Source organism: Trachypithecus francoisi, unplaced genomic scaffold (assembly GCF_009764315.1).
Source record: "Trachypithecus francoisi isolate TF-2019V2 unplaced genomic scaffold, Tfra_2.0 Lachesis_group7, whole genome shotgun sequence".
Lineage (NCBI taxonomy): Eukaryota > Metazoa > Chordata > Mammalia > Primates > Cercopithecidae > Trachypithecus > Trachypithecus francoisi.
In genome coordinates this window covers 22627123-22652019 of record NW_022681472.1, presented here as the reverse complement: position 1 = coordinate 22652019, position 24897 = coordinate 22627123, and the positions used below count along the sequence as shown (strand labels likewise).

At 39.0% G+C, this 24897-nt stretch overlaps 1 protein-coding gene across 24 annotated transcripts in view; it reads right to left on the bottom strand.

The window, feature by feature from the left end:
• Positions 1-24897, bottom strand: part of CSPP1 (centrosome and spindle pole associated protein 1) — a 135166-nt gene that overhangs the window by 19467 nt on the left and 90802 nt on the right. For 21 of the 24 annotated variants that reach the window (XR_004435163.1, XM_033202259.1, XM_033202257.1 and 18 more), the window contains 8 exons: positions 24389-24541; positions 20253-20365; positions 15469-15618; positions 14927-15073; positions 12445-12549; positions 10293-10359; positions 9588-9705; positions 2879-3018 (listed from right to left, as the gene is read on the bottom strand). Coding sequence is in view for 23 of the 24 variants with exons in the window: in XM_033202259.1 (XP_033058150.1) it covers positions 2879-3018; positions 9588-9705; positions 10293-10359; positions 12445-12549; positions 14927-15073; positions 15469-15618; positions 20253-20365; positions 24389-24541 (993 nt within the window). In the remaining variant the exon portion in view is untranslated. The remainder of the gene's footprint in view (positions 1-2878; positions 3019-9587; positions 9706-10292; positions 10360-12444; positions 12550-14926; positions 15074-15468; positions 15619-20252; positions 20366-24388; positions 24542-24897) is intronic. The other 3 variants (XM_033202265.1, XM_033202267.1, XM_033202270.1) reach the window with 1 other exon arrangement.

Below are 24897 nucleotides of genomic sequence, written 5' to 3'. Positions count from 1 at the left end.
GAGGCTGAGGCAGGAGAATGGCGTAAACCCGGGAGGCGGAGCTTGCAGTGAGCTGAGATCTGGCCACTGCACTCCAGTCCGGGCGACAGAGCGAGACTCCGCCTCAAAAAAAAAAAAAAAAAAAAATTTTAGTCCTTACAAGTATCAAGCAGAAAGCAAGATAAACATAGACTGGCTGGAACTTGATGGGGAATGCCATTTCTGTTTTTTGTTTGTTTGTTTGTTTTTGTTTTTGTTTTTTGAGATGGAGTCTTGCTCTGTCGCCCAGGCTGGAGTGCAGTGGCACGGTCTTGTTCACTGCCAGCTGCACCTCCCGGGCTCACACTATTCTCCTGCCTCAGCCTCCTGAGTAGCTGGGACTATAGGCGCCCGCCACCACGCCTGGCTCATTTTTTGTATTTTTAGTAGAGACAGGGTTTCACTGTGTTAGCCAGGATGATCTCGATTTCCTGACCTCGTGATCTGCCTGCCTTGGCCTCCCGAAGTGCTGGGATTACAGGCGTGAGCCACCGCGGCTGGGGATTGCCATTTCTGAAGGAATTTACCTCTGTCACAATTCCATGAATATCCACTAACAAGAATAAATTTTGTTTTGTTTTGTTTTGTTTTGAGACAAAGTATTACTCTGTCACCCAGGCTGGAGTGCAGTATGTAGCATGATCTCAGCTCACTGCAACCTCCACCTCCTGGGCTCAAGCAATTCTCCTGCCTCAGTCTCCCAAGTAGCTGGGACTGCAGGTGCCCACCACTACGCCCGGTTAATTTTTTTTTTTTGTAGTTTTTAGTAGAGATGGGGTTTCGCTATGTTGGCCAGGCTGGTCTTGAGTTCCTGACTTTGTGATCCACCTGCCTCGGCCTCTCAAAGTGCTGGGAATACAGGCACTAGCCACTGTGCCCGGCCAAGAATAAAAATTTTTAAATCTTGAGAAGAAACATACAGTTCATACATATAAAAAGCCTTGAAAATATTCTTCCCTTTGACTCACTAATTACACTGCTGGAATATAAATAAATGAGCCTAAATATATACACAGTTTTATGGTCCTAAATATGTATAAAGCTTTATGATCAGAAATTATCAAAAGAACAAAACAGTGAAAATGACTAATAGCCATTTTCAGAAGTTAACAGAAGACTCTGGACACATAAACTTGGACTGGTCCCTGGCTTCACTGCTTCCAGACTCATTAAAAAACAATACCAACCACCAGGTCATTGGTGAATGAGGGCAAGATGTAGTAACACAGGGAAATGAATGGCTCAATTCTATGGCTTAAACCTTTTTGGTCTCAAGATCTTTTTTACACTCTTAAAAATTGAGGACCCCAAAGAGCTTTACTTATGTAGTGACACACACACACACACACACACACACACACACACACGCCATATTAGAAGTTAAAACTAAGAGATTCTTAAAACACAAGAATATACAAGGACACATTCTGCTAGCTTCAAAGAGATGAAATCATCACATGTCATGTAGTCTCTGGCCAATCTGTATACACATGAGAGAATAAGAATGAAAAATACAAATAATGTCTTAGTTTATAATACAAACAGTTTTGATTTCAGATCAAACTTCTCATGAGACCCACTGGATTAACATAATGCCTGGCAGATAGTAAGTAATCAACATATGATAGCATAAAAAATAACTATGGTATACATAATTGATAACACATGTAAATCTAGGTGAAAAACAATAGAGAAAATTAAATAAATAACAATTTATCTTTTTTTCTTTTTAATTATGCTCAGAAAGACTAGAAAACATCCAAAATGATAATGGTATTTATATATAGGTAGTTTGACTAAGGTGATTTTTCCTTCTTACTATCTTTCTGTATTTTGAAAATTTGCTACCATAAACAGATATTACTTTCAAAAGGATAAAAAGCTTAAATTCCAGTTTTCTGGCCTAGGTCATTATGACCACACATCCCATAATCTGCCCCTTCTGCTCCAACACCTGCTCTGCTGAATATGCCTAAAGGAAAATTACACAACACACATTTTGGTTCCTCCACACATTCTCAGTCTCCCAGGCCTCGTGTACCTTGGAAATCCCATTTCCCTACTAAACTTTCTCTTCTATTCGTCCTAAGTGGCTACATCAAAGCTTCTCCTAACTCTTCCCTCAAATCCCCTAGATTTCCTCCTGCCTACCTAGGTGCCCTGCTCACTTCAATAATCACTCGCCCTCTCCTAGAGCCTGAACCTCTTTCTCCTGCATTGCTCCTCACATTCACATTCTAAGGACTCTTCCAGCTCCTGATCCCTCTCCTTCCCCTTCCCTTTCCCAGCCAAGGGTCTTCTAAAAGTCTTATGCCTATTGTTTCCAATATCTTGTCTCCTAGTTAATCCTCATTCCAAAGTTAATCGGCGATCATTCCACTTAAAAAGCTCTAGCTGAGGTCACCAATGACCTCATCCAACTGACATTTTCTGGTATTCATCTTACACGATCCTGTCTCCTTGATACTCTTTCCGCTCAGGTTTCAGGATCGTACATTCTCCTGCTTCTCCTCCAGTCTCTCTGGCTTCTCCTCAGTATTTTTCATGAGCTCATCTTTGTCTGTCCATCCTCCATTAAATGCCAAGTTCCATTCTTCATACTAGTCTATGCGATCTCATCCATCCCAGACTTTAACACTATATGCTCTCCAAAAGAAAGCAGTTAGTCAAACTAAAGCTTCATCTACCAGACTGGTTAACTGAAGACCTAGATAATACAGAAGTTTCATTTCATTTTAACTTAAAATATGTATCATAGATAAAATTCTACTTTAGAAAAAGGGTACAAAAATCTTTACAGATATTTAAATATGGGTAGAACACTTCTGCTACATCTTTAAAAGAGCAGCAATCTACTCACCTCTATCTTTCAGCTCATTAAAATCATGAATATTCTGAAAAGTGGCAGCGTCTAAGCCCTTAGGTGACTGTCTTCTGACAGGAGCTTGCAACCGATGTCTAGCCATATCAAATATATCCATGGGATTCCTTTCCCTTTTCCTATAGACAAATGACAAATTATAATATGTGCTTTATAGGAAAAATAGGTGAGTTCACATCTAATTCACTGTAAAAGAAATTTGGTCTCTTTCACCACATCATATTATTAAAGAATTATTCTAGGCCAGGTGCTGTGGCTCACATTTGCAATCCCAGCACTTTGGGAGGCAGAGAGGAGGACTCCTTGAAATCAGGAGTTCAATACCAGCCTGGCCTACAAAGCAAGATCCCCTCACTACAAAAAAAAAAAAAAAATGAGGTCAGGCGTGGTGTCTCATGCCTGTAATCCAGCACTTTGGGAGGCCAAGACAGGTGGATCACTTGAGGTCAGGAGTTCAAGACCAGACTGGCCCATGTGGAGAAACCCCGTGTCTACTAAAAATACAAAAATTAGCTGGGTGTGATAGCGCACGCCTGTAGTCCCAGCTACTCGGGAGGCTGAGGCAGCAGAATCACTTGAATCCAGGAGGTGGAGGCTGCAGTGACCTGAGATCACACTGCACTCTGGCCTGGGCGACAGAGCAAGATTCCGTCTCAAAAAAAAAAAAAAAAAAAAAGTTGGCCAGGCATGGTGGCTCACACCTATGATCACAGCACTTTGGGAGGCCAAGGCAGGCAAATCACCTGAGGTCAGCAGTTTGAGACCAGCCTGGCCAAAATGGTGAAACCCTGTCTCTACTAAAAATACAAAAATTAGTTGGGCGTGGTGGTGTGTGCCTGTACTACCACCTACTCAGGAGGCTGAGGCATGAGAACTGCTTGAACCAGGGAGGAGGCGGCTGCGGTGAGCCGAGATCACACCACTGCACCCCAGCTTGGGTAACAGAGCGAGACTCTATCTCAAAAAAAAAAAAAAATAAGTCAAGCATGACGGTGTGTGCCTGTAGTCCTGGCTACTGCTGAGACGAGAGGATTGATTGAACCCAGGAGGCCAAGGCTGCAATAAGCTGTGATCATGCCACTGCACTCCAGCCTGGACAACAGAGGAAGACTCTGTCTCTTTTTTTTCTGAGACACAGTCTCACTCTGTCGCCAGGCTGGAGTGCAGTGGCGTGATCTTGGCTCACTGCAACTTCTGCCTCCCGGGTTCAAGCAATTCTCCTGCCTCAGCCTCCTGAGTAGCTGGGACTACAGGAGCGCGCCACTAGGCACAGCTAATTTTTTTGTATTTTTAGTAGAGATGGGATTTCACCATGTTGGCCAGGATGGTCTCTATCTCTTGACCTCATGATCTGGGCCTCCTGAAGTGCTGGGATTACAGGCATGCGTGAGCCACTGCACCCGGCCCTCTGTCTCTTGAAAAAAAAATTGGCTGGGCATGGTGGCTCACACCTGTAATCCCAGCACTTTGGGAGGCCGAGGTGGGTGGATCACGAGGTCAGGAGATGAACACCATCCTGGCTAACATAGCGAAACCCTGTCTCTACTAAAAAATACAAAAAATTAGCCGGGCGTGGTGGCACATGCCTATACTCCCAGCTACTCAGGAGGCTGAGGCAAGAGAATGGCGTGAACCTGGGAGGTGGAGCTTGCAGTGAGCCGAGATTGTGCCACTGCACTCCAGCCTGGGCGACACAGCAAGACTCCGTCTAAAAAAAAAAAAATTACTCGGATAGCTCTATTATTAGTTCAATTTACCTTAAAATATAGCATATTTATGACGCCACTGAAATTTTTCAAAATCATCAGATGTAAGATACCTTATTACAAGAATAGAATGATTCAGCTTTACTTTAAAATGTTCATGGAAAAAATAAACTGTTCATGGAGTATGAAGATCACAGTCTCTGAGGTCAGAGAAACTGAGACTCAGACCAGCTGTTATTTATTAGCAGTTTGACCTCGATTTCATCATCTGTAAAATGCAGATGCCTATCCCTTATAGTCTTATTGTGAACAACAGAATTAAAATTTTTTTTTTTTTTTGAAAGACTCTTGCTCTCTTGCCCAGGCTGGAGTACAGTGGCACAATCTCAGCTCACTGCAACCTCCACTTCCCGGTTCAAGCAATTCTCCTGCCTCAGCCTCCCAAGTAGCTGGGTCTATAGGCACGCATTACCACACTCAGCTTTGGCTAATTTTTTTGCATTTTTAGTAGAGACAGGATTTTGCCACGTTGGCCACACTGGTTTCGAACTCCTGACATCAGGTTATCCGCCCACCTCAGCCTCCCAAAGTGCTGGGATTACAGGAGTGAGCCACCATATCGGGTCAGAATTAAGATAAATTGTATACTGTTAAGTATCTAGTATAGTACCTGACATGCATTAGATAATCAATAAATTACCTTCCCCTCAATCTAAAACAGAAATCACACATAGAAATATGGTAATAGGCAGGGCCCTGTGGCTCACGCCTATAATCCCAGCACTTTGGGAAGCAGACGTATTGCTTGAGCTCAGGAGTTTGAGACCAGCCTGGGCAATATGGAAAAAACCCTGTCTTTACTAAAAAATACAAAAATTAGCCAGGTGTGGTAGCCTGCACCTGTAGTCCCACCTACTTGGGAGGCTGAGGCACTAGAATTGCTTGAATCAGGAGGCGGAGGTTGCTGTGAGCCAAGATCATGCCACTGCACTCCAGCCTGGGTGACAGAAAGAGACTCTGTCTCCAAAAAAAGAAAAAATATGGTACTGCCCAGGCACAGTGGCTCACACCTGTAATCCCAGCACTTTGGGAGGCCCAGGCAGGTGGATCACCTGAGGTCAGGAATTTGAGACCAGCCTGACCAACATGGTGAAACCCTGTTTCTACTAAAAATACAAAAATTAGCCGGGCGTGGGGGTGGGTACTTGTAATCCTAGCTACTCAGGGGGCTGAGGCAGGAGAAACACCTGAACCCGGGAGGTAGTGGTTGTAGTGAGCCAAAGATCGTGCCATTGCACTCCTGCCTGGGTGACAGAGCGAGACTCCGTCTCAAAAAAATAAAATTAAAAATAGAAATATGGTACTAATATGTAGTTCAACATGGGCATTATTCAGAGGACCCAACATTAACTTTACAATGGACTTTACAAGGAACTTGATACCCTAACTAGTTAACTGATTCCTGGGGTACCTAGGAAATTAATAGATAGCAGGTAGTAAGGGAGTTTTCTGCCAGGGCTTTGAGGGACTAATGATTAAGAGAGGGATGGTGTTTCTAGTTCTGAAAAAAAAAATAAAATACCTACTGCTGCTTCACTCAGCATTAGGTCTCCTCTATTTCTGAAAATGGAGCTCTAAGTTATGGTCATTATGAGGCTTAGTCAGACTCCTCCCATCATTTCTTTATCATTAAATCTTCCCTAAGCACCAAGACAAGATAGCTGGGATCCCCACAGACAATACCCCTGCTCTACTGGAGTTTCCTTTTTGCAGCGGAGCATTCACTGGGGCCATAAAAGTACCCTGGTTAAGGCTGACAGAGACCTCTAATACCTAAGGTGAAAGGAACTCTATGGAGATTTATTACAATGCAAAATACTAAAAAGATGTCTAAGAGACCATTAAATTGGACTGCTGTCTAGTTTCTATTAATGCTAATAGTTAAATACACTGGTAAGTTAGGAAGTAGGTTATTAAATCTTCACATGTGAGCTACATCACATTTGTTTTGAGCCTAGCACATAATAGGAGTTGGATAATATGGCAAATTATTTAGTGAATACGAGATTCCTTTTGTACAAATACTCATGAAATTGAAATAAAGAACCAACTCTGAGATGTCTTTAATCAGAATATATATTAAAATTATTCCAAAGTAAATGTATTCAACCAATTCTTGCTAAATGATGATAAATGTAACATGTTTTATAACTGAAGTTAGAACTTAAGAGTCACAAAGACATATATTTATTTATTTCAAATACATACATTTATTTATTCTTCACTAGACTCTCAAGGGGTAGAAATTATCATGTATAATTTTCAAGTGAGAAAATTGAGGGACTGCTTGAGTACTCCTTCTTAAATCATATTGGTTTACCAAAAGAATTTATTAATGAAAAGAAAAATTAATAAAATGTCAAAAAACCATTAAACTGAATTAAATATGCATGTTTAGAAAATGGAAAGCTGCACAGTTAAGGCATTTATAATAACACTGTAAAAGTAAATATAGGCCAGGCGCGGTGGCTCAAGCCTGTAATCCCAGCACTTTGGGAGGCCGAGACGGGCGGATCAGGAGGTCAGGAGATCGAGACCATCCTGGCTAACACGGTGAAACCCCGCCTCTACTAAAAAATACAAAAACAAAAACAAGCCGGGCGAGGTGGCGGGCGCCTGTAGTCCCAGCTACTCGGGAGGCTGAGGCAGGAGAATGGCGTAAACCCGGGAGGCGGAGCTTGCAGTGAGCTGAGATCCAGCCACTGCACTCCAGCCCGGGCGACAGAGTGAGACTCCGTCTCAAAAAAAAAAAAAAAAAGTAAATATAGAAAAAAAAACACTACCTCTCAATTACTTAGAACTTATTGACCTACTATGGGAGAATTACTGAATCACTGAAAATTACCACCTTGGAATAACATTTCATTATCTAGCCAATCTATATCTTGAAATTTCCTCACCTTGTTTACCTTGTTTCAATATTCCTGGAGAATACAAATAAAAATCTAAACAAAGCGTAATTAGGAAAATTAACGTGCTACATTAAAATCCTACCACATACTGGATTACAGTCAGAGACATCGGTACGAACTTAATATATATACAAATAGATATAGGAACAATTATAGATATGTTTATATTTATGACTTAGTATACATACATATATTATCCAGAGGGCCTAGAAGCAGTGACACCCAGCAATAAACAGACCCAACTTATCTGGTTTCTAAATACATTCTCCAAAAGGAACCAGGGCTCCTTGGAGAAGTAGCTGATTCTAGGGATCGGGTAGGGGAAATACAAGATGATCCTGAGGCATCTGGAAAGAAGTCTTCAAAAAATGAAAGGATGGGGACATGTCAAAGAGACACAGGAGCCAACCTGAAAGAGCTCCAAATGGCCAAAGTTGGAACAATTTGTGAAACAAAATAATGTAGCACTCACTTATAACCCAAAGTGTAAGATAAATATACATGAGATGACAGTAATAAATAAATGACTGAATAAATAAATAAATGGAAGAAGAGACAAGTCTTTCTTATGGAAGAATTCTAAAAACTATATGTGGGTAACCCCCTGTTCCAAGAGATGAAGCTTAATTCCACCCCTTTCTCACTCAATTCCACCCCTTTCTCACTCTTGCAGGTGTGCTAGATTTAGTGATTTGTGACCAAAGAATAGTTAACTTTCTAGTGGAGAATCCTGGCAAACACTACTTTAACCAAGGTTAACATTTCCAGAGGTATCATGTGGATATCATGTACCCTTGATACAATATGATGTCAGAACAGTGCCTGTGCTCTTCTTTCCAGAAACTCTTAATCCCAGTCTAATAATCAGAAAACATCAGACAAATCCAGACTAGAGAAGGAGGCATTCTACAGGATACCTGGCCAGTGCCCATGTATACTTTCACAAGAAAAATAAGAAAAGACTGGGAAACTGTCCCAGACCCGAGGAGACTGGGAGACATGACAACTAAATGCAACGTGGTACATCTTGTATGGGGCCCATGAACAGAAGAAGAACATTAGTAGAAAACTGGAGAAATCCAAAGAGTCTCAAATTTAGTTCATAGTAATGTTCTAATGTCAGCCTCTGACTTGTGACAAACATACCATGGTAATACAATACGTTAACAATAGGGAAAACCGGATGAAGGGTGTACAGAAATTCTATGTATTGTTTGCAACCTTTTTTTTTTATTTTTTTGTGAGACGGAGTCTCGCTCTGTCGCCTAGGCTGGAGTGCAGTGGTGTGATCTGGGCTCACTGCAACCTCCACCTCCTGGGTTCGTGCCATTCTCCTGCCTCAGCCTCCTAAGTAGCTGGGACCACAGGTGTATGCCACCACACCCAGTTAATTTTTTGTATTTTTAGTAGAGACGGGGTTTCACCATGTTAGCCAGGATGGTCTCGATCTCCTGACCTCATTATACGCCTGCCTTGGCCTCCCAAGGTGCTGGGATTACAGGCATGAGCAACCACACCCAGCCTGCAACTTTTTTATAATCAAAATTATCCCAAAATAGAAAGTTTATTTTTAAAAAGAGAAAGAAAATGTGGTAGTTATCCACTATGTTGATTTTACAACCTACTAAAACACTGCAAACTGAAGTTTGAAGAACACTGCTTTAAAAATTTATGACTCCTGGCAAAAATGATCAGAAATGTTTGGTAGCCTGTAAGTGATTTTGTTGAAAAAAAGTATTTCAGAAAGCTATGTTATTAATGGAAAATATAAAAAAAAAGTTCTAAAATGCAACTACTATCTGTAATTATTCCAACCCAGAAATTTCCATTCCTACCACATGAATCCCCTTGAGAACTGAATTTCTACAACGGATTTTGTAAAAGACAAAGAAAAGGAAAGTAAGGAGATTCTAAGTAAGATCAATTAGTCCTGTTCCCAAACTGCAAAATTACTGCATAGGTGAAGTAAAAGAACTCAAGAGAAAACAAAAAGTGCAATTCTAAACTTGCCTGATAGGAATTTCATCATCACTGTCCATGTGTAGCAATCGCTCTTGTAGACGCCTCTCTTCACTACGAAGTTGTTTTCTCATTTCCGATAATTCCATAATTACATTTTTTTTCTCCTCTGCAAATTCCCATTGATAAGTAAAACACGACAGGAATAAGAACAAAAGACTAAACATTAAAACACAACCTGACTAATAATAAAGTGAAACTGCTCAGAGACAATTTTATGAAAGATATTTTAACATTTTATATATACACACATACACAGATCATAATTATGAATGTCATTAGGATCCATAAGTACATTTTTTATAATACAGGAATTTCAGAAGCGATATTCTTGTGGGAGGGCAACTATAAAGGAGAGGCACAAGGAAGTTCCTTTATGGTGATGGAACAGTTCTGTATCTTGATTGTAGTGGTATTCGCACAAATTGTGCATGATAAAAATGCACAGAAATATACATACATAAATGCATGTAAAAAATGGTAAAATCTCATGGTCTGTGGAGCACACCAATGTCTGCTTCCTGGCTATAAGACTGTACTACCTAAGATGTTACCCCAGGGGAAAGTTGGAGAAAGGGTACACAGCACCTACCTCTCTATACTGTTTCTGTAGTTTTCTATGAGTTTATAATTATTTCAAAATGAAAAGTTAAAAAGGAAAATACTCTAGGTAACAGGTTTAGTAATTAACTCTACCTTCTGCACGGAGCTGATTTTTCCTGGCAGGTACCGGGGGTGACTGTGCCCTGGACGTGGAACTTTCCTGTTTAACAATAATGACAAAGATATGCTCAGTATGTCTTCCCTACACAGAAGCTTGAAGGGAGTAATTTTTTGAAGGATTTACATGTAAAGGAAACCAAACTCCACACTATCCTACCTCCAAAACTTGTATCTATTCTAGAGTATATCTACCATGTATATCTGTTCTTCCTTCTCAACACAATGGAAGTGTCCTTGCCTCTACCCAAAGAGAATCCCTTCATCTGTACTCTGTATCTGATAACTGACTCCCATTCTCCTCCGATTATTCTTTTTTTCCAACCTCCTCTCTCCAAGCACCTTCCTCTCAGCCTATGTGTAAAAACCTCTCCCTTTCTTAAAAAAAAATTTTACCTCACCCTTCATTGCTCACTGTCTCCTGTCCATTCCGTCCTTCCTTTCACAGCTGAGCTTCCTTAAAGAACAGTAAATGCAGTACTTTTGGGTCTACTGCCTATTCTCATTCACTTCTCAACACACAGCTATGGCCTTTGCTTTCTCACACTCATCACTCCAACAATACTGCCCTCACCAAAGTCATGAAGTGACCCCCAAGTGACATATTCAGTGGGCATTCTACTTGGCCAGTCGCAACTGCCATCCTCTCTCACCCTCTCTCCATTCCTTTCCCTGCTTCTCAAATGTTGGTAATTCCCCAGTATTCTATTCTCAGCCTCCTTTACTTCTCTTGTAGACACTCATCGTAGACAATGGTACTAATTTAATAAGCACCAATATATCGATGATGTCCAGAACTACAAATCGAGTCCAGAACTCATTCTGCTGCCACAATTCATATTTTCTTTTTTTTTTTTTTTTTTGAGACGGAGTCTCGCTCTGTCGCCCAGGCTGGAGTGCAGTGGCCGGTTCTCAGCTCACTACAAGCTCCGCCTCCCAGGTTTACGCCATTCTCCTGCCTCAGCCTCCCGAGTAGCTGGGACTACAGGCGCCCACCACCTTGCCCAGCTAGTTTTTTGTATTTTTTTTAGCAGAGACGGGGTTTCACCATGTTAGCCAGGATGGTCTCGATCTCCTGACCTCGTGATCTGCCCGTCTCGGCCTCCCAAAGTGCTGGGATTACAGGCTTGAGCCACTGTGCCCGGCCCCCAATTCATATTTTCAACTGCCTACTCTATACAACCCTCACCAAAAACTTGAAAGTTATCATAGACTCCTACCCACCACACACTCAACAAATAGTACTACTATGTCTCTTAAATGTATCATAAAGCTGTCACACCTTCTCAGTTCTAGGTGTCACTGCCTTTGTTTGGGTCCTCAGTCTCACATCTTGACTTCTGCAAAAGCATCTTATCTCCATGTTTAGTCTTGCCCCACCTCCAAAACTTATCTCCACACCATTGCCTGAAAAAACATTATACAAAAGTGGCCATGTCATTCCCCTACTTAAATATTACAATGAATTCCCATGCATTATCTACCACAGACATACTAAATCAGAATCTCAAAGGGTGGGATTCAGAAACATGTTCTTCTGACACATTTCTTTACCTATTCTGGTAATTAGCCTGTCTGGAATCTACCAGCCTATGGAACAAAATCAAAGCTCTTAACACTCCATACAGCATGCCACACATGTTCTGACATCCACCTCCTCTGCTGCCTTAATGCACAGGCATCATCAGGCCAGACTACACCATGGAAGATTCTCCACATGTGCCATGAGCTTACATTGCTCTCCACTACTTTCCACAAGCTGAAAATCCCTCACCCTCCTCTTCAAGGCAAATTCCTGCATATTCTTCAAGCATCAACTTGAGGATCAATCTTAGAACATTTTCCATGTTCTTTTCCTTGTAGTTCAATCTAAAGTATAACAGACTTCATGAACATATCTACAGCTAGCTAGCCTGAGGGGCTAAATTATCATTCATCAAAAGAAACTTTAGGGCACCAAGCACTATCAGTTACAATCGAAGCAGCAGGCAAATTACTGTAGATACCACCTGTATTTCAAATCTGAAAAAATTTAACCTATCCAAATATAATGAAAAAGAAAATTTCATTCAATCCCCCATCCAAAATAACTGAGCTAGGATGAACAAATAAAAATGAAAGTACATACATGAATAAAGGAACGTATGATGCTGTCAATCGAAGGAGGTCTTTGGAGTTTGCTTGCAATTTTGTTCTGAAGGGCGGGAACTATAGGAGAAGGCTGTCTCAAGAGCTGAAAAATTTTTAAAATTTAAGAGCACAATGGCTTCATCACACTCACACACATACACACACACACACACCCCTTATAGTTAAGAAAGTCATCTAAGAAGTTTAGATTGTTATTGCTTTTATTTAATAAAATTTTTTTACAAAAGTCAGAAATTCAATTACGTAAGATCAAACATGTTGGTTATGATAAATATAAATGGATTTAGACATCTTTATTAAAACAGTATGATTGTCAGATTTGGATTTAAAAAATCAACAAACTCAAGTAAAGCAACAAAAAAGAAAAAATATAACAAAACTAAATCATCTTTAATAATAAAAAGATACCATGACAATACAAAAAAATTAAATAACAAAATCCTTCTTCTGGAAAACAACACAAATCAATCTCTAAGATCTAGATCTAATCACTAACAGCATCATGGATGAGGGACTTTTCAAGATCACAATGGGGTTCTACATTTCAATTTATAGTGTATTAAACCTTATAGTTCAAAAACTTCATTGTAAATACAACATAGACCTTCTAAAGCCCTGTAGAGGATGCAGCAAACAAGCCATAGTACATACAACAAAAGACCAAAAAGCTCTCAAGGAAGAAAAACACAAAAAAGTAGGAAATGCAATTAATGCAATCAAAGACATTAGTTTTGATAAACATAAATGGATTTAGATATCCCTATTTTAAAAGATTAGGCCGGGTGCAGTGGCTCATGTCTATAATCCCAACACTTTGGGAGCCAAGCAGGCAAGTCACCTAAGGACACGAGTTCAAGACCAGCCTGGTCAACATGGTGAAACCCTGTCTCTAATAAAAATTAGCCAGGTGTGATAGTTTGAACCTGTAATTCCAGCCACTGGGGAGGCTGAGGCAGGAGAATCACTTGAACCTGGGAGGTGGAAGTTGCAGTGGGCCGAGATTGCACCACTGCACTCCAGCCTATGCAACAGAGTGAGACTCTGTCTCTAAATAAATAAATAAATAAAATAAAAAGATCATAACTCAGATTAGGATTTTTAAAATTCAACAAACTAAATATAGAAGTTAACTAAATGAAAAATACGGTGACACAAAGGTAAAACTGAAGGAATAGACAAAAATATACATCAGACATACATAAATTTAAAAAATGACAGTAATGTTAATTTCAGAAAGGCAAATGCACTAAATGGGATAAAGCTGATTTAAAACTTTATGGTACTTTACAATTAAATTATAACATCATAAAAGTATATATTGCTAAAAAAACATTTTTAAAAAGCATAAGAAATTGCAAGAAATATAATTATGGGAAACTAACAATTCTCTTTAATTCTTTTTTTTTTTTTTTTTTGAGAGTCTCACTCTGTCACCCAGGCTGGAGTGCCGTGGTGAGACCACGGCTCACTGCAACCTCTGCCTCCCAAGTTCAACCGATTCTCCTGCCTCAGCCTCCTGAGTAGCTGGGACTACAGGTGCCCACCACCACGCCTGGCTAATTTTTGTATTTGTTAGTACAGATGGGGGTTTCACCATGTTGCCCAGGCTGGTCTCGATCTCCTGGTCTCAAGTGATCTGCCCGCCTCGACCTCCCAGAGTGCTGGGATTACAGGTGTGAGCCACCGCGCCCAGCCTCTTTCATTCTTAAATGATGAATTTTACAATAAAAAATTATCTGTGAGGCAGAGTGCGGTGGCTCATGCCTGCAATCCTACCACTTTGGGAGGTTGAGGCAGGAGGACAACTTGAGCCCAAAAATTTGAGATCAGGCTGGGCAACATAGCAAGACCTGGTCTCTTAAAAAAAAAGAAAGAAGGCTGGGCGTGGTGGCTCATTCCTGTAATCTCAGCACTTTGGGAGGCAGAGGTGGGCGGATCATCTGAGGTCAGGAGTCTGAGACCAATCGGGCCAACATGGTGAAACACTGTCTCTACTAAAAATACAAAAATTAGCTGGGCATGACGGTGTGTGCCTGTAGTCCTAGCTACTCGAGAGGCTGAGGCAGGAGAATTGTTTGAAAGAATATATATATATACACATATATTAAAAAACCACTCTCAATTTCTGTATTAGTCTTTTCATGAACTATAACAAACAGTTCATGTTGTACTGTCTGCATACCATATTCTTAGGTGGCGCCACATACACCATGGGAACGAGACTAAGAATGGTTGAAGGAAGTAAATTCATTACCTTCAATGGACAGAAAATACCAACAAAGCACAGTGACAGTACCTCATATAGAAAGTTCAGTACATTGTGCCCAGATTACACAGTAAGACAGAACAGGAACAAAGGCACCTCCTCCTCTTTTCCCCCTTTTCTAACAGCTACACAACTCTCATAGTGAAAGTGGGTTAAACTATGGGTTTGATTGACATTTTTGTCTGAAACTTACCTTTGTTTCTTCCCCAATCAAATTATCTCTTTCATAGTAGTGCTGAAGTTGTAGGTTATATTTTTCTTCTTCTTCTTTCTTCTTTCTTTCTGATTCTTTTTGTCTTTGTTCAGCTAACCGAATATGCTCTTCATTTTTTAGCCTTTGCTTTAAAATAGAAAAATATGCATTCCGTATACTCCTTCTACAGTACATTCAAAAATGTGCTGCCTTATTTTTCTGATAAAATGAGATAAAGATATAGATGACATGATACAGTGTTCTTTAACACAAGCTGTCTGCTTAAAAATAAAATACTAGGCATCTTTTATAAAGTCTTCAGTCAGCCTACATCTATTTTTTTAAAGTCATCACTTATCTCCTTTCTTAAATTACCCTTTCACCTTAATAAAATAATATCCAATGAATGGATAGTGATCTCATATTTTCTAAATGTACTCCAACACTGTTCTCCTTTATAAGTAACAAATACTTTTTCAAGTCAAAATAAAGATTTCACCTTCAGACTAAGGAGTAAAACACAATAGGGAAAAAAGATGTACCTCCTCCTCTTTCTCCCTTTTCTTTTCCTGTTCCTCTTCATACTCCTGCTGAATTCGTGCCCTCTGTTCTGCAAGCCGTCTTTCTTCTTTTTCTTCGGCAATTCTCAGTCTCTCTCGCTCTGCTTCCTCTCTTTGTTTCTTTTCCTCAATCTAAAAAATTAAACCTAGTTATTTCTCTTGTAAAACTATTGAAAAGTTAGAACGTCACTTATTTTTTTTTCTGATGGCATACAAACTCAACATTTGCACCCTCTTTTTGCATGTTCCTCAATTTTTCAGTCTCCTGTATTTTCAGGGAGGCTACATGATTTACTGGACTGTTAAAAGCTTTGAGTTAAATTCCAGTTCCACCAAACAGACTGTGTGACCTTAAGAAACTTGCTTGTCCTCAATTTTCTCTTTTTTCTGGTAAACCGTTATTAATGCCTACATCTCAAAGGAGTGCTTAAAAAATTAAAGTGAAACAATGTAAGGAACATAAAAGTTCCTCCTATATAGAAGGTTCTAAGCAACTAATTCATGATTATATTATTTTATAGTGATTGCTGCTATTATATGTCAAAATTCTCGGAATTGATTATTATTCTAAAATAACAGTGAAATTAGTATTTTAGTATTCAATCATTTTTTTTTTTTTTTTTTGAGACGGAGTCTCGCTCTGTCGCCCAGGCTGGAGTGCAGTGGCGCGATCTCGGCTCACTGCAAGCTCCACCTCCCGGGTTCACGCCATTCTCCTGCCTCAGCCTCCCGAGTAGCTGGGACTACAGGCGCCCGCCATCTCGCCCGGCTAGTTTTTTGTATTTTTTAGTAGAGGCGGGGTTTCACCGTGTAGACCAGGAGGGTCTCGATCTCCTGACCTCGTGATCCACCCGTCTCGGCCTCCCAAAGTGCTGGGATTACAGGCTTGAGCCACCGCGCCCGGCCTCAATCATTTTTTAATGCAAAAGCCACTTCTCCCAAATGCCCTTTGTTCTTTCCTAACTATAGAGGTTAATGGAGAAAGAACTAAAACTATTAGGTGGAGGAGGATTTAGGTCACAAGGACTCATAATTAAGTTTCATCTTGAATGCTACCCGGAGTCTGCAGTGGTGAGTACTCCAGAGTCTAAGATTTGAAGGAAAGAAGGCTCTAAGAGAGAGATAGTCCACACCCCCAGTGAATGAGGCAGGGAAGAATGGCAGCACCGGAATCAGGTATTCATGTCTCTGGTTTAAGGTTATCAACAAATTTTAGTTACCCTTAGGTATGGATCATACAACTCAGCATATTTTTGTTTTTCTTGTCTGTACTGCCTCTAGCTTCAAGGTTGCTCTATCTAGTGCTGCTAAGTTTTGAGCTATAAGAACTTTAATCTGGCTGGGCACAGTGGCTCACCTGAGGTCAGGAGTTCGAAACCAGCCTGGCCAATATGGTGTAACCCCATCTCTACTAAAAATACAAAAACTAGCCAGGCGTGGTGATGCGTCCCTGTAATACCAGCTACTCAGGAGGCTGAGATGGGAGAATCACTTGAAACCAGGAGATGGAGGTTACAGTGAGCTGAGATTGCGCCACTGTACTCCAGCATGGGCGACAGAGTGAGACTCTGTCAAAAAAAAAAAAGAACTTGAATCTTCCAACACATCCTATGATTTTATATACTAGGGCTTTTTCCAACACTTCTTTCTCACAACATGATTAAATATGCACAAGCCTAATATTTAGTACTTTTAGTTAGCAATTTGCATGCAATCACTTCTTCAAGTCCAATATGCCTAAAGAAAACATCATTTATAATTCATCAAAATTTCATATTCAATACTCAGTTCCCCTTTCTTCCTACTCCACAGAAAAAAAAAATCACATTCACAGGGGTCACTTCTCCATCAAAATCAAAGAATTCTAATTTTTAAGCTACTAATGGATCATACACCTAATGGAGCCAAAGTTCAGTGCCAACAGGAATGCTAGACAAGTGTTCAACAGCTTTCTGGTCTGGAAAGCAGGGAAAGCTATCTTCTTGTCACGGTTTTTCAATTACATAACACAAAATTGTTTCAGAGTTCTTAAAAATATTTTATTTGTTAATTATTTTTAAAGCTGTGATAAAAAAGTCAACAATTCACAAGTGTTATTAATATTCACCAAATTTTAACAGCATGAAGACTTCTGATGCATTAACTTGAGCTAACTGTAGAACTTACCTGTACAGACCTCAGGCTAAAGCTTTTCTTACATAACATCTTTGTGCACAGATTTGAACATTTCAGAATATTTGTTTTAACAAAAGTTTTGGATACTTTTTATCTGACATTATATTGTTGATAGTAATAATAAATATCATTGATCTATTTTACATTTTCTTAGAATAACATGTTAGGTTTTGTCTCAGGTGGGAGAAGAAATTTTTAAGAGGCTGCTGAAAGAAAAATTTAAAAACCATCATCTGAAAGCAATTCATTCAAAGATAAATTGAGGGTTGACAGGGTGGAAGAACTGAAGGTTGAAACTAAAATAGTTAAAGCTTCCCCCATTACCATAGCTTTTCTAGAGGTAAAGACTTCCTAGTGAATCCTATAAATAGAAGTGTGATATCCACAGATATTACACTTAAAGTCTGGAGACTTGGATTCAAGCAATGGCGTCACAATTTGCTAGCTCTGACACCCTGGGCGAGCCTGTTAGTCTGTGTATTAGTTGTATGTTATTAAACAGAGGTAATAAAACACCCCTTAGAGAAATTTGAGGTTTGATGAGATACTATATGTAAAAGGATCTTACGAACAATAAAAGGCTATACAATTTTAAGATTTTTTTGGCTGAATTCTACCTTAGACCATGGTAAGAACTGCTAAGCATTAGAGGAGGTACTTAAATTTTGACCTGCTGTCATGGTCAATACCACACGGTCCTTTACGTTCAACAGGGACTCCAAACTCTCAACTTGCTACTACCTGACTTGAGTGCAAAATATTGGGACCTCTGATACCAGTCTCTCACATTCAACATCTATATTGTTTCTGTTGAACCTTAAAAAGGACTTTCCATCAATTTCCACTGTCACCCACGCTAGTAAAATGTCCCTGCTTCCAGTCTTTTTAATCCTGTTATTGTACCTTAAACAGTGATGTCACATCAATCATCCTTTTTTCACTCTGTCACCCAGGCAGGAGTAAAGTGGCATATCTTGGCTCACTGTAACCCTGCCTCCTGGGCTCAAGCAATCCTCCCACCTCAGCCTCCCGAGTAGCTGGGGTGACAGGCACACACTACCATGCCTGACTAATTTTTCTGTAGAAATGGGGTTTCATCATGTTGCCCAGGCTTGTCTCAAATTCCTGTGTTCAAGAGATCTGCCCACCTTGGCCTCCCAAACTGCTGGCATTACAGGTGTGAGCCACCACACCCAGCCTAATATCAATCATCCTTAAAGGCTATATCCATTACGTAACTGCCTTATTTAAGAGTCAAGAATAAGTAGGATTAAAAAGAAGATATGTTTGAGAGCATCTGTTTAAGAGTTTGGGGTTAGATTACATAATCTTAAATGTTAGGTCAAGAGTTGAGATAATTTCTGTAGGCAAAGAAAAGCTACCACCAGATTTTGAGTAAAGAAGAATAGCAGGTGAAAAGTCATATCAAAGGAGGATTAACCAGGCCATAAGATTAATATGACACTGGTATCTAAGTGTGAGTGTAAAGCGGAGGGAGTTAAGGAAATAAGAAACTGTGAGTCCCTCATGGGCAAGTATCTCACATTCATCTCAGGCTCCACCCCTCGGACTCAGCCCAGGGTACACCCAGTATAGGAGTAAGTCTGTTTGCTTCATAAACATCGGATGTTCAAGTGTCTTCCTTTGGGAATAGTCTGGGCACTTCTACTATGTTAAATGCTACTTACCTATATACATAAATGGGGCAAATACTTGTAAACTGTGATTATCTTAAATCTAATATTTATTTATTTACAATCTGTAATAAGTCAAGAATATCATTTGGAAAAAATACATTGATTTTCTAATAACTTACAAATCTCTAGAAAGATGCACTCTCTGCCTAATGGATGAATATTTTAGTAATAAGTCAGTTTTTGAAATCTCAGCCTTCTTTGATTTAAAATTAATGATTTAGGCTGAGCGTGGTGGCTCACACCTGTAATCCCAGCACTTTGGGGGACCAAAGTGGGCAGATCACTTGAGGTCAGTAGTTCAAGACCAGCCTGGCCAAGATGGTGAAATCCCGTCTCTATTAAAAACATGAAAATTGGTTGGGTGCGGTGGCTTATGCCTGTAATCCCAGCACTTTGAGCGGCCGAGGTGGGCAGATCATGAGGTCAGGAGATCGAGACCATCCTGGCTAACACGGTGAAACCCCGTCTCTACTAAAAATACAAAAACTTAGCCAGGTGTGGTGGCAGGCACCTGTAGTCCCAGCTACTTGGGAGGCTGAGGCAGGAGAATCACTTAAAGCCAGGAGGCAGAAGTTGCAGTGAGCCAAGATCTCACCACTACACCCTAGCCTGGGTAGACAGAGCAAGACTCCATCTCAAAAAAATAAAAAAAATTAATGATTTAATAAAATAAAGATTAAGTCAACTACTATACTTAATACATCTGCTTATTTCCTTGAAACAAGGAAATGAAATAATAACTTTTGTACTACTGGTATCTGATCTGATATAAATTAGATATTTTAGATAAAAGTATGGCATTTTAGAATTTAGTATTTATCCTGGAGAAAATCTTTGCAAGGTTTGTTTATTAAAATCTCATGAAACTTTGAAACTGATCAAATAGCATTTCACCTGAAAACGAAGAAAATTCTTGTATAATTCTTGCTGTTTAATCTGAAGTTCAGTTGGAGGCTCACCAAATACATTTCCCCGAGCAAAAGGAGAGCTCTGTGTTTGCATATGACCTTGAAAGAAATATTTTGCAAAAAACATACTATTAGCCAATGCTTAGAAAATGTAGCAGTTAAAGAATGAACCATTTGCTAATAAATTCATTTTATTTTTTAAAAAGTCCAGAGATTAAAATCAGAAGAGGAAGGTTGAGATTAGAATCTGAAGATCAGGTGAACAGTAGTAAGAGAAAGAAAAATGGCAAAACTAAAATAAAATTAACAGTTAACAAAATCAAATAATACCTGAAAGATACAAAGTAAACATAAAAGCTAACAGCTTAAACAACCCTCATTGCAACAAAGGCTTTAAAATAGAATTTATGGAGAGAAAAAAAGTACATATTTATATTCTTCAGTATATGAATATCCTTTACTTAAGAATATTGCTTAATAACATATAAAATTGTTTTTAAAAATCAGTAATTTCAAAATTCTTCCCAACAATTTAAATGACAGAATAGAAAGTCAGCTTTGAAAAACATATTTAACAAATTAGAATGTGTCTTGTTGTAATAGTTTTTATTTTTAAAACTATCAAATTAATGAGATATAAACATGAACAAAAATTTTTTATTATATATTACCTATAAATTTATAGTATCGTATATTCTTGGAATGGAAAAAATTATTTCATAAAAGCAATTTGAAAAACAATTATACCCTTAGAGTCTCTTTGAATGCAGACAGGAAAAAAAAATGACATTTAAATTTAAGCCTCATATAACTTTTTATATTGAGTTTCTGACTCATTCTTTATACCATTAAACTAAAGCATATATTTCTTTTTTCTTTTTTTTTTGAGACAGAGTCTTGCTCTGTCACCCAGGCTGGAGTGCAGTGGCATGATCTCCGCTCACTGCAACCTCTGCCTCCCAGGTTCAAGCGATTCTCCTGCTTCAGCCTCCTGAGTAGCTGGGACTACAGGCGTGTGCCACCATGCCTGGCTAATTTTTTTTTTTTTTTTGTATTTTTAGTAGAGACAGGATTTCGTCATGTTGGCCAGGCTGGTCTCCAACTCCTGACCTCAGATGATCCGCCCACCTTGGCCTCCAACAGTGCTGGGATTACGGGCGTGAGCCACTGTGCCCAGCCTAAAGCATGTATTTCTCGCATGCAGTTTTGTATCGGCAAACTGCTTTGCAGTTCAGGTACCACTCAGGTCTATTTTGCTTTTGTATTTAAATTTATTAATGCTTATTTGAACAGACTGGCAGAAAGCCAAATCAATACTTAAACATTATGAATACTTTTTTCCACTAGAAAATTTTCCTACTGAAAACACCTTGAAGGCTATTTTAAATTTTATGCTGTGGTGGAAACAAACTTGAGTAGCATGTTTCACCATGATGCTCACTCCTATTCTAAACCTTTGGGGCAATTAGAGAAGAAATATTATTAGAGACAGACAAGAGAAGTCCTTTTATAAATGAATAAACTATAAAAGGAAAACCAGAGCGAAACACTTGCTATATACAAAGAAAGCAGAAATGTATCTTGGCATGATAATAAGCCAAAAAAATAAATTTAAGCCATATTCGTATTAGACTTCAAAAGCCACAGCTCATCTAAAAACCATAAAGTAAAAGAAAAAATAATGAACATTATAAAGGGCATCAGAAACAAACCTAATGAAGATAAAATATTAGAGGATAAGGAAACTTAAACACATGTTGTAACATTCAATTTTCAGCTATATTCAATTTCCTGCAGGCTTTTAAAATGTCAAATGCTACATATATGCAAAGATATGTGTGTCTGTGTGTACATACATACACACACGCACTCATATATATATATGGCATAGCACAAAATTAGGTAGATTTGAATCATTTCTTGCATTGAGAAAGTTTATTTTAGATTAATTAATTCTTTCTTTTTTTCTTTGAGATAGAGTCTCGCTCTGTCACCAGGCTGGAGTATGGTGGCATGATCTCAGCTCACTGCAACCTCCTATTCCCAGGTTCAAGCGATTCTCCTGCCTCAGTCTCCGAAGTAGCTGGGATTACAGGCGCATGCCACCACACCCAGCTAATTTTTGTATTTTTAGTAGAGACAGGGTTTCACCATGTAGCCCAGGATGGTCTCGATCTCCTGACCTCATGACCCACCCGCCTCGGGGCCTCCCAAAGTGCTGGGATTACAGGCGTGAGCCACTGCGCCCAGCCAATTAATTAATTCTTAGGGAAGGAAAGTCTAACTCAAGGAATTTCAATTCACAAAAAAGGGAAGTTTTAAACATTTTATGGTTTTTTAAATTTAATTCTTAAACAGAACATCCTGGCAACAATACCAGCATAAAAACCTGGCAGTGGTACAGAAAGGTTATAGGCAACAAATTTTGCTGTGTGTGTTTAATCATCAGGCTTATGCTTTTGGGAAGGGGTCATGGAAACTGATGATTTTCTGGTGTTTTTGCTTGGTGTGCAAAGCTAGATGGCTAAAAAGTGTTATTACTAAGATAGAGAAAGTTCTAGGCTGAGCCAGAACTACAAACAATACCAGGTACGGAAAAAAAGGGTAGAGAAAGACTCTTTATGGCACTGAGATCTCAATACAGACTACTAGAAGCAGCAGCAAATGAGAAAAATATCAGAAAGAAGTCAAAATTTTCTCTTAGCAATAATATGAAAAGGTGTTTTGATGTTCTTACTACACACTATTATACAGAGCCAAATCAATAATATTGTCAAAATCAAAGGTTCCAATTTTAGTGCTCTAAAAATCAAAACTGGATCCAATAAAATCTATTGTAGAATAAAGCATTTTCTCATAATAAGAAAACACTGGTACAAGTTGCCCATGAAAACAGTAAATAATCCATCTCTTAAAGTGTTCAAAAAGGCTACAGATACGTGTGCCACCATCAAAGCCTTGAAAGATGCAGGGGTATGACTCTAATCACAGCTCCCCATTTCACTTACCTGTTTAGCCAAAAATCAGGGTCAAAAACAAAAAAGACTGATGATCAGTCACAAATATTTTAGAACTTCCTAATGAAAAGGTTTTTTCTAGTCTAAAATCAAAAGTTCTGTGAAAGCACAAAGCCAAATTTTGTAATGAATAAATGGCCAGTTTTATAGGCATCAAAATATAGCGTGAGGTGGTGTATTAAAATTTTTAAATATATAACACAATTTAACATATACTTGACAACTTTTCCTGGTATGTCATAAAAAAGATATTGAATAATTTTCATCTTACAGAATTTTTGATTAAAGGATATTAATCGTAAATCAAAGATAAGTAGTTCAGAGGCATGTAACCAGGCGGTGGCTCACGCCTGTAATCCCAACACTTTGGGAGGCGGAGGCGGATGGATCACGAGGTCAGGAGTTCAAGACTAGCCTGGTCAAGATGGCGAAATCCCACCTCTACTAAAAATACAAAAATTAGCCAGGTGTGGTGGCAGGCACCTGTCTGTAATCCCAGCTACATGGGAGGCTGAGGTAGAGAACTGCTTGAACCCGGGAGATGGAGGCTGCAGTGAGCTGAGATTACGCCACTGCACTCCAGCCTGGGTAACAAAGTGAGACCCCGTCTCAAAAAAACAAACAAACAAAAAAACCCACTTTGCTTCATTTCTTTGTACACTGTTGTTTTACAAGGGAGGGTAAATGATTACTAAAACAAGCAAAAAATGAACTTCCCTGTACAATTTATCATATCACAATGACACTTTTTCACTAATTCAAATAGCTATGGATATAAGATGCAAATTGTGTATGTGTGTAAAAAAAGTGTGTGATTTTAAGAAATGTCCCCCACTAGCAAAATAAAAATGTTAGCAGCAGCTAAAGGATACATAGCAAGTTACAAAGCTGAGAAGAAACACAGTACTAAGAAGTAACCTTTCCCCATTCACCCTTTTTTCAAAGTAACTATGAAGAAAAGGTATTTTATGAATCATGTGTTATGCTTCCTGTATCAGAGCAGCCAAGTTCTCAAGATCCCAGTAAGAAGAACTTAGTCAAAGAACATAAATGTTACTGAACAATTTCAGAATCGTTAAAAAAAAAAAAAAAAGTGATTAAAAACCTGAGCTTTTATTTGCAGCATCTTCTAGGTTCTCAGCATTTGAAGTGGCTAAATTTGGGTCTAGAGATAGAACAGCCCTTTTATCTTCATATGTTCTTGCATCTGGGTTATGGTAGGCATCTATATTTTGTCTGTGCATCCTATTCAAATCGGCTGAGAGGAAAAAATAAGCCATTTATTTCAATAAACACATTTCTATAATTGGCATGCAAAACATATTTTCTTAAAATAGGGAGTCAGAAAGAAAAACAATAGGACAAAGTTGGGAATAATTCAATGATATGTTGGTGCCCTGAAAAGAGAAACAAAATTATAAAAACTTTTAAGATTTTCAAAAAATAACCCTTTAAAATAATCTCAATTAGCAGATAAGGATACATAAATCTTTAACAAAACATAAAAACCGTATTACCAGTATCTATGTTACTTCAGAACTTAGAATTTCTTTCACATAGAAAAAATACAGCAATAATTTAAAACAACTCATAGTAAAATTTACCTGTCATCGG